This window comes from Ursus arctos, unplaced genomic scaffold (assembly GCF_023065955.2).
Source record: "Ursus arctos isolate Adak ecotype North America unplaced genomic scaffold, UrsArc2.0 scaffold_2, whole genome shotgun sequence".
Classification (NCBI taxonomy): domain Eukaryota; kingdom Metazoa; phylum Chordata; class Mammalia; order Carnivora; family Ursidae; genus Ursus; species Ursus arctos.
Window position 1 is genome coordinate 64,608,654 of NW_026622874.1, and position 11,483 is coordinate 64,620,136.

The window sequence follows — 11,483 nt, forward strand, 5'->3', positions numbered from 1 at the left end:
AGGGGCGGCGGCGGCCGAAGCAGGGTCGGGCTGGGGCCTGGGTGGGGGGAGGAGGTGGGGCTCGCGGGCCGTCGCCGTGGTAACGGGAACCGAGGCGCCCCTCCGCTTCATCCGGGTCACGGCCTGCCCGCCAGTACCCCCTGTTTTCCCGGTCTGGCCCCGGCCCCTGGCCTGTCCCCTGGTTTACGCCTGGCCCTGCTGGCCCTTTCCTCGTTCCTGATTCCTTCCCTCCAACCACTTCGCTGACCGCTGTGTTAGACTGGCCCTCCAGTTCCCAGCGGAGGCCTCCACGTTTTCCCAGGAATGAGGCACATGTCAGGGGACCCCCCCCCCCAATAAAGAGCACTTGGTTCGTCAGAGCAGCAAAGTTGAAGACATGTGGGCATCCCCTGGGCACGATAGCAAGCTAGTTTCCACCACTCCCTTGGCATCCTTTCATGCCAGCTGTGGAGTAAAGCCCACTGTCTGGCACTGCCCCTGCCAGGGGTTCCTGCCTTCCCCTTGTGTAACTTACAGAAAACAGTAGCATTCGGGAGTGGCCCCCAGCAGCGAGATGCCAGGTGGGAGAGAGGACCGTTAGGGAGAGGCAGGAGGCAGGGAGGCCTCCAGACTCTTCCCCAGTGCCCCTGGTTCCCAGAGCTGGGGATGCCTCCAGGCTGATTGGCAGCTCTTTGTTTCAGCCCCCCCTCACCCGCCTGCTGGCCCCCCCCCTTCAACTCCCCCTTCCAGTCCCTCCGCCCCCCGCTCCTGCTCTCTCCGCCTAGCCTTTTCCCCTCCCAGCCGCCTGCCTGCCAGGGGTAGTGAGCCAGCTGAGCGGCATGGAGACGCAGGAACTTCGGGGGGCCCTGGCTCTTCTCCTCCTTTGCACTTTCGCATCTGCCAGTCAGGACCTGCAGGGTAAGCCTGTCTCCATCCTCTTAGACCCCTCTCAGCCTCCTCTCCGCTTGCCCCCAGCCTAGTAGCAGGAAACATGTGGGGCAGGGAAGAGCCCTGAAATTGAACAGGAGGGAAGAGTTGGTGAAATTATGGCCATAGGGGGAGGAGTGAACACCACAGGGTAGTGGGTGAGTAGGAACTGGCCAGGGTCAGCATGAGGCCAGGGCAGAGGACTCAGGAGCTGGGTGCTAGGGCTGCCCTGACTGGGCTGGTGTCTGAGCATCTGCAGGCACCCCAGCGTCTGGGAGAGCAGTGCAGAGGTGGGCTTCTTCATCCCCTGGGCTCCTGGCTGCCCTAAGACAGGGTGGGGGTGGGGACGGCGAGGTCTGGGCTCTCCCGGAGGTCTGGCTGTGGGATGGGCCTGTGGGTGTGGGAGAGGTAGCTGGAGCAGATGACAGAGGCACGGATTCATGACTGGCTGGAAGGGAAACCACAGACTGGCCAGGACACAGGAGGCAGAGGAGCTGGGTCCTACATTCCCGTGGGAGAGAGGCAGACAGGAGGAGGGACGGAGCCCTCGCTGGGCAGTTCTTCTCATCCAAAGTGTGTGTGCTGAGCCCCCAGGATGGGAGGAGGGGCACTTGGGTGTGGAATGAGTCAAACCCAGCAGCGTAAAGAGAGACTGCTTTTCCATTTCTGCGCTGTGGGCACCAGGTGCTACTTCTGCGTGGGATCAGCACAGTGGCTCCCTTGCGCCACCTGGTGGGGGCATCTGGAGTGTGCCGGGCACTGTTTGTGTTTCAAGAGAGCCTCAGGCCTTTGGGTTCCCAGAGGGAGGCAGTAGGCAATATTGAGGGGAAGGAAGACACAACGTCTTGTTTTCTGAGAGCAACAAGGGTTGAATTTCAAAAAGGCGACTAACGTTGTCGTGGGTGGAGGTGGCGGTAGTGATGAAGGATGTTCCACCCCTGAGGTCTCAGGGGAAAGGGCCGGCCTTGGCCTTGGACCCCTCTCTCTGACCTTGGTAATCCTTGCCTGGCCAGTGATTGACCTGCTGACCGTGGGCGAGTCTCGGCAGATGACAGCTGTAGCAGAGAAGATCCGGGCAGCCCTGCTCACTGCGGGAGACATCTACCTCTTGTCCACCTTCCGCCTGCCCCCGAAGCAGGGTGGTGTCCTCTTTGGCCTCTACTCTCGCCAGGACAACACGCGATGGCTGGAGGCCTCAGTTGTGGGCAAAATTAACAAAGGTGACTGGTGGGCATCTCCTTTCCTGCAGCAGCGACCCCCTGAGCACTTTCCCTCATCCCCACTCCCATATCCTTCTTAATTCTCCCTGGGCTCCGTGGGGGCCCATGGAGCCATCCGTCTGTGCTCAGGCACCAGGGGGCACCTGGAATGGGGTGCTTAGGAGGTGCCCTAGGAGGCCAGGTACCCAAACACTAGACTGAGGCCTAATACTTGTACCCTTGTACGGAGGGGATGTTGTACTTGGGGCTGCCTGGCGGAGGGGGAGGCATGTCTCCGTGTCCCAGCAAGGGTATACAGCAGTCCCTCAGATCCCCGGTGCAGTCCAGTTGGTACAGAACCAGCTGCCACCCTAGCAAGGGACAGAGTGCCTGAAGACTAAGGCCGTCCTAGTCTCTGAACCAGTTTGAAGAGCATTTATTGTGTACCCATCACATACAAGGTGGCGAGAGATACAGAGCTGACTAGGGGCTGCTATCCAGAAGAGTTGATCTGAGGCTCAGCTGGGAGACAGGGGATGGGGGACAGGACCCATACTGACCTCCCCTCCCGGGCAGTGCTGGTGCGGTACCAGCGAGAAGACGGCCGAGTCCATGCAGTGAACCTACAACAAGCAGGCCTGGCCGACGGGCGCACACATACGGCTCTCCTGCGGCTTCGTGGGCCTGCCCGACCCAGCCCTGCCCTGCAGCTCTACGTGGACTGCAAACTGGGAGACCAGCATGCTGGCCTCCCGGCACTGGCCCCCATTCCTCCAGCGGAGGTCGACGGGCTGGAGATTCGGACTGGACAGAAGGCGTATTTGAGGATGCAGGTGAGCAGGGAGGGAGGGCCCCCTGAGTTCCTGAGGACGCAGTTTCCAGCAGTGGGAGGAGAACTTGGAGGGTCTTCCCACATTACTCTGCTCCTGTTCCCCCATCCCCAGGGCTTCGTGGAATCTATGAAAATGATTCTGGGCGGGTCCATGGCCCGGGTGGGAGCCCTGAGTGAGTGTCCATTCCAGGGGGACGAGTCCATCCACAGCGCAGGTAACGCGGAGCTGACACTCTGGATCCCGAATCACTTCCGGTGGTCTTTGTTGATTCTCATCTCCTTGACTTCCCCCTCAACACTCTTTGGCTCACTGATTGGTGGGGCTTCTGACCCTCTTACCCCCAGTCTCCACCTCTGGCTCTATGATCTCCAAAGGATACAGCCATCTGAGGAGGCGTGGCTTGAAAAGTCTCCCTGTTCAGGTGGCCCCGCCTCGCAGGGTGGCTGGGAAAATAGAGCCATCGGAGAAGAACAGAACTCCCCAGCACTCCGCGCGGGGGTGAGAACGTTCACTGCTTGGTCTTGGTGATCCAGAGGTCTTGGGTCTTTCTTAGCTTTCGTTGGTGGCTGTCACCTACCAGCAGTCTCTCTGAGCATTTTCCATCTGCCTGGGGTCTCTGAAAGGGATGTTCAGAGGTTCTTACCTAAATAAAATGCCCACTTTTCCCAGAAGCTTGGGGGGCGAGGGGAGCGGAAATGGAGTGGCTGGGGGCCCTGCTCTGGATCAGCTCTCACTTGGATCCCTTCTGCCGCTCCCAGGCCTGGGAACCAGGAGGATCTGGGTTTTGACTCTGAGGCACCGCCTTGCAGGGTCCCTCACCCAGTGGGGAGAGCTGGTGCTCCCTGCCTGTCACCTCTGCCCTCCTACCATCCAACTGCCTGTCCTTCTTCCAAGACTCCTCTAGGCCTTTGTTCCTGTCCCTCCTTTCCTTCCTCCTCCTCACCGGCCTGGCCCTCTTCGCATCTCTACCCTCTGTGTTTTCTCCTCTCCAGTGACCAACGCGCTCCACTCCATTCTCGGTGAGCAGGCCCCGAGGAGGTGGGAGGGGTGAGAGGCTCGGGAGGCGGCCCCCCCCCCCCCCCCCCCCCCCGCTTGGGCAGCCACTTGAAACAAAGTCCTGTTTAGCCAGGCGAGGGGTGGGGTTTAAAGGCGGGGTGGGCAGCAGGGGCAGGAATTGGTTTGTTACCCCAAAGACGGACCGGGGCTGTGGCCCAGTTCTGAGCCTTTCTGCACCTGGGGCCCTGACAGGGGAGCAGACCAAGGCGCTGGTCACGCAGCTCACCCTCTTCAACCAGATCCTGGCCGAACTGCGCGATGATATCCGAGACCAGGTCTGAGTGAACCGGTGGAGGGCAGTGTGGGCTCTGGGGTGGGGTGGTGGGTGCGAGGAGCCAATTGTCCCCATGCTTCTGTCTACCAGGTGAAGGAAATGTCTCTAATCCGAAACACCATCATGGAGTGTCAGGTGTGCGGTGAGTGGGAGAGTGGGGCGAGCTCCAGATGGCATCCCTGTGCTCCCCAGCCCACGGCTTCGGCCTCCACTTCCAGGGATTGGCATGGCCACCTCTGGGTGGCTCTGACCGTGCCTGCCCCTCAGGCTTCCACGAGCAGCGTTCCCACTGCAGCCCCAACCCCTGCTTCCGAGGCGTGGACTGCATGGAAGTGTATGAGTACCCCGGCTACCGCTGCGGGCCCTGCCCCCCCGGCCTGCAAGGCAACGGCACCCACTGCACAGATATCAATGAGGTGGGGGAGGGCAGTCTGGAAGGGCGCAGAGAGTTAGGAGAGGCCCCAGGAGGGGTGGTGGGTGTCAGGGGCGGGAGAGCCTGGGCTTTAGGACATTGGCGGGCCACTTGGGGGGGGTCCTGGGGTGGGGGTCTGAGCGCAGTGAGGCCAGGTGGGGAGAGCACAGGCAGGGGCCTGACCACCCCCTCCTCTGCTCCGCAGTGTGCTCACGCTGACCCTTGCTTCCCCGGGGCCAGCTGCATCAACACCGTGCCCGGCTTCCACTGTGAGGCCTGTCCTCGAGGATACAAAGGCACTCGGGTGTCCGGTGTGGGCATTGACTATGCCCGCGCCAGCAAACAGGTCAGGTTGGGTGGAGCGTGAAGACGAGGTCTTGGCCTTGCGGGGACCAGGGGCTTCTGGGCTGGACACAGGGTCCTGGCTTTGCTGGAGGAGACCCACCATAGGTCCGGTTCTACCCAGAGTCTGTCCCTCTAGGTCTGCAACGATGTGGACGAGTGCAATGATGGGAACAATGGCGGCTGTGACCCGAACTCCATCTGCACCAATACTGTGGTGAGCTGAGCGCCCAAGAGTGTGGCCGGGGTGCTGGGCTATGCGGCCACGCACCACACACACATGTGCACCCCACTTCAGACCTCCTCGCCCCCCTCCTCCTGCCCTAGGGCAGGCCACATAGACGTGGCACACATTGGTTTGGAATCCTGGTTCTGCTTCTCACTGTGACCTCTAGCGGGTCTCCCGAGGGTCAGTGTCCTCACTTGAAAAACGGGGCATGGATACATCTCGAAAGGCTGCCAGGAGAGCCCAAAGGCAGTGACTGACCTAGCTGGCATCAGGCTGGGAGTGCCCATCCCACACCCCTCAGGCAGGGCAGCCCTGATGTTGGATGGCCGCAGGCTGACCCTCCTCCCTGAGACACTGCTTCCCTGTTCTTAGGGCTCTTTCAAGTGTGGCCCCTGTCGCCTGGGCTTCCTAGGAAACCAGAGCCAGGGCTGCCTCCCAGCCCGCACCTGCCACAGCCCAGCTCACAGCCCCTGCCATGTCCACGCGCACTGTCTCTTTGAACGCAACGGGGCAGTGTCCTGCTCGGTGAGCTAGGCCTGGGGCTTGGGAGGGAAAGGAGACTCTGGAGAAAGGGGTAGGGCCATGACCCTGCTTAGGGCCTGGGATGGGGACCTGCGTGGGAAGGGGCCCAGGAACTGGTTGGTGAGAATGGGGGCTGGAGCAGGAAAAGGCTGGGCGTGAGATGGCGGCCCTGGCCCTCATTCCTCCCCTTCCGGTTGCCCAGTGTAACGTGGGCTGGGCCGGGAATGGGAATGTGTGTGGGACTGACACAGACATCGATGGCTACCCGGACCAGGCCCTGCCGTGCATGGACAACAACAAGCATTGCAAACAGGTGAGGGGCAGGCAGATAGGCAGGCAGGGGTGAGGCAGGAGGGCAGGCAGGGGTGAGTGCCCAGGCTGGGGCAGGGGTGAGGCAGGCGGGCAGGCACCCAGGCTGGGTAAGGGGTAGGCGCCCAGGCTGGGGCAGAGGTGGGGCGGGCGGGCAGGCAGGCTGGGGTGAGTGCCCAGGCTGGGGCAGGCCATAACCTGTCTGGCCTCTTCCTCCCCTGACCTTTAGGACAATTGCCTTTTGACACCCAATTCTGGGCAGGAAGATGCTGATAACGACGGCGTGGGGGACCAGTGTGATGATGATGCCGATGGCGATGGGATCAAGAATGTCGAGGTGGCTGTGGCAGTCCTGTCCCTTCCAGCTCCTCTGCTCCCCTCTACGCCTTGTCCCATAACCCTGTCCCCCCTTGGTCTCTGGCAGGTTTGCAGGAAGGGCCTCGGTGCTCTCAATTAGGGAAGCATAAACCGTGTCCTTGGACAAGATGGATTCTATGGAGGGCGGGTGGGCGGCTGGCACAGCGTGGTGACTGCAGGCACGGGCACGGGGACGAGGTGAGGGCTTGGTGGCCAGGGGTGCAAGGGAGGCCTGACTTTCTCTCACCCCAGGACAACTGCCGGCTGTTCCCCAACAAGGACCAGCAAAACTCTGACACAGATTCATTTGGGGATGCCTGTGACAACTGCCCTAACGTTCCCAACAATGACCAGAAAGACACAGACGGCAACGGGGAAGGGGACGCGTGTGACAACGATGTGGATGGGGACGGTGCCACTGGGACTGGGGGGACTGGGAGGCCTGTGTGGATTTGAATGTGGGTGGCTGGGGAGTCTGAGCACGGCAGGGGGGAGGCCTGGGTGGGTGGAGGGCCCTGGGAATGTGAGGAAGAGGGCAGGGCGAGGCAGGAGCTGGCCAGAGGGTGTGGGCGCATTCCCTGCCCAGCTGTCCTCGGAGTGGGAGACGAGCTCCAGAAGAGAGTGTATCTGGTTGTAGTGACAGGCTTGTGCCCCCTGTGTGTGTTGTAGGCATCCCCAATGGATTGGACAATTGCCCTAAAGTCCCCAATCCCCTGCAGACAGACAGGGATGAGGATGGGGTGGGAGATGCCTGTGACAGCTGCCCTGAAATGAGCAATCCTACCCAGGTACAGGGGACGGGGAGGGCAGGGAGGCTGGAGGGCCTGGCGGTGAGACCCCAGCCCTTCCTGAGGGAGGCGGGAGGGCCTGGCGGTGAGACCCCAGCCCTTCCCGAGGGAAGCGGTCGGCCATGATGTTCAGTTATCCAGAGATGGTGAGAACAGGCCCCTCTCTCTCAGACAGATGCAGACAGCGACCTGGTGGGGGATGTCTGTGACACCAATGAGGACAGGTAGGGCAGGCCGAGAGACAGCCAGTCCTCCCGGGGTTCTTCAACCTTCCTGCGGTACCTTCTGTTTCCTGTATGGTGTAGCTTTGATTCTCCACTGCTATTGAGGAGGAAGTCACTCCCCTAGTCTAGCCTCCACTCCTGCTGCTGGACATGCGCCTCACCGGGCTGACCGCGGGGCACACCCGACTTCTGAGCAGGAGAGAGGGGATGGATGCGGTACTTTTAGAGCCTTTACTTGGTGCCTGTTCTGGACAGCGATGGGGATGGACATCAGGACACCAAGGACAACTGCCCACAGCTGCCGAACAGCTCCCAGCTGGACTCAGACAACGACGGGCTTGGAGATGAGTGTGATGGGGACGATGACAACGACGGGGTCCCAGACTACGTGCCTCCCGGGCCTGATAACTGTCGCCTGGTACCCAATCCCAATCAGAAGGACTCAGACGGTGAGGCTGGGGCCCCACAGAAGATTGTGCTGGTGGGGGCCCTACCCAGGGCAAGGTGGCAGGTGCTGCTGGGGAGAAGCCAGGAAGACAAGGCCCGATGGGTGGTGGTGCTGTCTAGAGGCCACGGCCAGGCCTTCCTGAGCGCCTGGCCTCACTCTGCCCAGGCAATGGTGTTGGTGACGTGTGTGAGGATGACTTTGACAATGACGCGGTGCTCGACCCCCTGGACGTGTGCCCCGAGAGCGCGGAGGTGACCCTCACGGATTTCCGGGCCTATCAGACTGTCGTCTTGGACCCTGAGGGCGATGCTCAGATTGATCCAAACTGGGTCGTGCTCAACCAGGTACTAGGGCAGTGGGCCGGGCAGGTGCTGTTAGACCAGTCACCAGGTGGGGCCCAGGTGGGGCGGCGTACCCGGAACAGGGCTTTTTTCTTTACTGCACACCACCAGGGCATGGAAATCGTTCAGACCATGAACAGTGACCCCGGCCTGGCAGTTGGTATGTACGGGGCACCCAGTTAGGTCGTCTCTACGTGGAGGAATCCTGCAGGGGCAGAGGGTGGCGGCCACGCTGGCCACACATACCGCAGGCACCCCTTCCCGCCTCCCGCCCACCGCGGTCCCCTGACCTTGATCCCACCTGCCCCAGGGTATACAGCCTTCAACGGCGTGGACTTCGAAGGCACCTTCCACGTGAACACGGTGACCGATGACGACTACGCAGGCTTTCTGTTCAGCTATCAGGATAGCGGCCGTTTCTACGTGGTCATGTGGAAGCAGACCGAGCAGACCTACTGGCAGGCCACACCCTTCCGAGCTGTTGCTCAGCCCGGGCTACAGCTCAAGGTCTGCAGCCGCCCAGAGCCCCCAGTCCAGGGCCCTTCCCCAAAGCCTCCCTGAGCTGGCCCCAGGGCTTTGCCCACTGCCTGAGTGGAAACCCTCTTTCTCAGACATCTGGCCTGGAGGTTGGCTCCCCAGGACTCCAGAATGTTCTCGCGACCACCTTGACTTCCTTTCTCACCTGCACTTACCAACCTTTGTCTGGGTCCTGTGGTTGACCGGCTGTCTTTGCCAATGCCCTCCAGGCAGTGACGTCAGTGTCCGGCCCAGGAGAGCACCTCCGGAACGCCCTGTGGCATACTGGCCACACCCCTGATCAGGTACGACTGCTATGGACTGACCCACGAAACGTGGGCTGGCGCGACAAGACCTCCTACCGCTGGCAGCTGCTGCACCGGCCTCAAGTTGGCTACATTCGGTGAGGGGAGGGGCTGAGCCCTCCTGACGGACCACGGCCGGGCTTGGCTTCCCCTTTAGCTGGGACTCACCCGTGGCTGCCCCTCTCCTCTACTCCGTTCCTCCGACGCGCGTCTCTCTCTCTCTCATCTCACCACAGATGTACCCCCTCAGCCCTGCTCTCCCCCTTCTCAGGCAGCCTGGGCCCCAGTGCAACCCAGGACCTATAGGCCATGTTGGGCAAGGCCTTCCTTGTCCGAGCTCCGTTGTCCCCTCTGTAAAGTGCAGGCACCTTTGGGAGCCTCTAAACCGCAGGCCAGCCCATCACATCCCGCCCCTTTAGTGGTATATCCCAGAAGCCGCCCCATCACAGCGTCTGACCCGGAAAGGGTCGTCATTTGCAGAAGAGTAAACCAAGGCCCAGACTGCTTACTTCTTAGTAGCAGAGCTAAGACTTCTCAGTTCAGTGCTGTGTGCACTCCTGTGCGTTTCCTAGTTGGTGGGGATGACAGGGAAGGGAGGGGAAATGGCAAGAGCCCAGGGTCCAGGGACTTGGGTTGGTTCCCTTTAAGGTGCCTGGGGCTGCAGGGTGCCAGGGCAGGGGATGAGGGAGGGTGGACTAGAGCCTGGGAAGCGGGTGACTTCACCCCCCAGCCCATTGTGCTCATTGTCATGGCAACCCAATCCTCGCTCGGAATGCGGCTGGTGCTTTGAGATGCAAAGGGGGCGGACAAAGAGGCAGGGGCCCCAGGCCTGAGAAAAGCACCCCGTCCCTCCCCTTTCCTTCCTCCCTCTCCCTCCTTCCGTTCTCTCTCTGGCCCGGTGAGCTCAAGGGGGGTTGGGGATGAGCAGGGGCCTGGGCTTGATGGCCCAGTGCCCACTGGCATCCTAGCACCCATGGACACCGCTATCCTGGACAGGGTGAAGCTCTATGAGGGTCCTCAGCTAGTGGCGGATTCTGGGGTGGTCATTGACACAGCCATGCGAGGAGGGCGTCTTGGTGTCTTCTGCTTCTCCCAGGAAAACATCATTTGGTCCAATCTCCAATATCGATGCAATGGTGAAGCTCCAGACCGAGACCAGCCTGACCTTCCATATGCCCTCATGGGAGGCCCTATCTCCTGACCTCAGTCATTTCTCCTTCCTCAGACACGGTGCCGGAGGACTTTGAGCCATTCCGGAGGCAGTTGCTCCAGGGAAGAGTGTGAAGAGGCAGCCGCCAGATTCAGAATCCTGATTTTAGACCCTTTAGCCTTGGGGTCCATCCTGGAGACCCTGGGGTCTAATCTACAGCCGCTCAGCCAAACACAGACCCTCCTCTGGCACCCACAGGAGTTCAGCCCCAGAGGGGTAGTGACCCCACTGTTCAGGAGTTGGGAAGTTTTCAAGGGATCTTTTTCTCAGGCACTAACCCCAGGAAAGATAACAGCACATTGCCATAAAGTTCCAGTGGTTTTCTAAGCTAGTGCGTGTTGCTTATTTTAGGGATTTTCCGGGATAGTGTGGGGAGCAGGAAGGGACCTGAGGGGGTGAGGAAGGGGGCTGGTAGGATGAAAGTTGGAGATCTACGGAACTTTGGCTGAGTGTGGGGCCGGGTGGAGGAAAGAAGGTGCTGGACTGGGGTAGGTGAAGGATAAGGGGCTGGCCCCAAGATGGCTAAAGTCCTCCCAGCCCCACTTACTCACGGTGGCAGCGGCGACACTCCAGTCTATCTTAGGTCGTCCGGATCGAGAGCCAGGAAGGCTGGAGCTGGCCCGCTCGGGGCGAGGGGGAGGCCGGGGGGCCGGGGGGGCCGGAGGCCGGGACGAGTGCAATATTGGCGGGGGAAGGAACAACACTGCACCGCGTCCCGTCCCTCCCGCCCGCCCGGGGCCCGGGATCCCGCTCCGCACCGCCTGCAGCCGGACCAGCCCCAGAACCGGGGTTGCTCCGGGGAGTTGGGTCCACCCTGGAGACCAGAGACTTGGCGCCTGGACGAGGGGGGAGGGGACAGTGGGGGGGTGGCAGGAGGGGAGATCGCGGTGGCCCGGAAAGCCGCTTTCCGACACCCAGCCGTTGCGCGCGCTTGCTCTTTAAATACTCGGAGTGCGCGGCGCGGAGCCGTCGCCATGGTGACGCGTCTCCCAGCAACCGGACTGAATGGTTGTTGCCTGGCAACGCCGGGGCAGGCGTTTTGGGACCGCCCACTTAGATGCTCGCGCTTTCCCCCGCGGGCCGGTGGGGGGCTTCCGCGCCCCTCCGGCCCGCGCGCCCCGCCCGGCCGCCGCACGAAGCCGCGCCCCTCTCGCCTGCCGCCCGGCTTCCCTGCAGCCCCGCGGCCCCGAAGTGTTCTGAAAGTTCCTTGTC

At 61.7% G+C, this 11,483-nt stretch overlaps 1 protein-coding gene across 5 annotated transcripts; it reads left to right on the forward strand.

The window, feature by feature from the left end:
* The first annotated feature begins 353 nt into the window (after nt 1–353).
* THBS3 (thrombospondin 3) lies at nt 354–10,602 on the forward strand. 5 transcript variants are annotated; one of them, XM_026485216.4, is made up of 23 exons: nt 354–897; nt 1,920–2,126; nt 2,682–2,938; nt 3,050–3,152; nt 3,931–3,957; nt 4,187–4,269; nt 4,359–4,410; nt 4,536–4,684; nt 4,886–5,026; nt 5,162–5,239; nt 5,624–5,776; nt 5,976–6,086; nt 6,312–6,419; nt 6,692–6,851; nt 7,109–7,227; nt 7,399–7,451; nt 7,707–7,900; nt 8,065–8,243; nt 8,352–8,400; nt 8,551–8,747; nt 8,987–9,159; nt 10,058–10,197; nt 10,287–10,598. In XM_026485216.4, the coding sequence occupies exons 1-23, from the start codon at nt 819–821 to the stop codon at nt 10,343–10,345; spliced, it is 2,871 nt and encodes a 956-aa protein (XP_026341001.1). In that variant the 5' UTR covers nt 354–818; the 3' UTR covers nt 10,346–10,598. The 5 variants fall into 5 exon arrangements, with proteins under 5 accessions (XP_026341001.1, XP_026340999.1, XP_026341002.1 ...); XM_026485214.4 differs by lacking the exon at nt 10,058–10,197 and having other exon boundaries at nt 769–897; nt 8,987–9,061; nt 10,287–10,602; XM_026485217.4 differs by lacking the exon at nt 10,058–10,197 and having other exon boundaries at nt 769–897.
* Nucleotides 10,603–11,483: the final 881 nt, after the last annotated feature.

Bases quoted from the DNA above. Each gene is read 5' to 3' on its own strand.
- THBS3 (XM_026485214.4), top strand. From the start codon at position 819: ATGGAGACGCAGGAACTTCGGGGGGCCCTGGCTCTTCTCCTCCTTTGC. The intron at 5,240-5,623 runs GTGAGCTGAGCG...CCCTGTTCTTAG, and splicing joins CCATCTGCACCAATACTGTG to GGCTCTTTCAAGTGTGGCCC. The intron at 8,401-8,550 runs GTATGTACGGGG...CACCTGCCCCAG, and splicing joins TGACCCCGGCCTGGCAGTTG to GGTATACAGCCTTCAACGGC.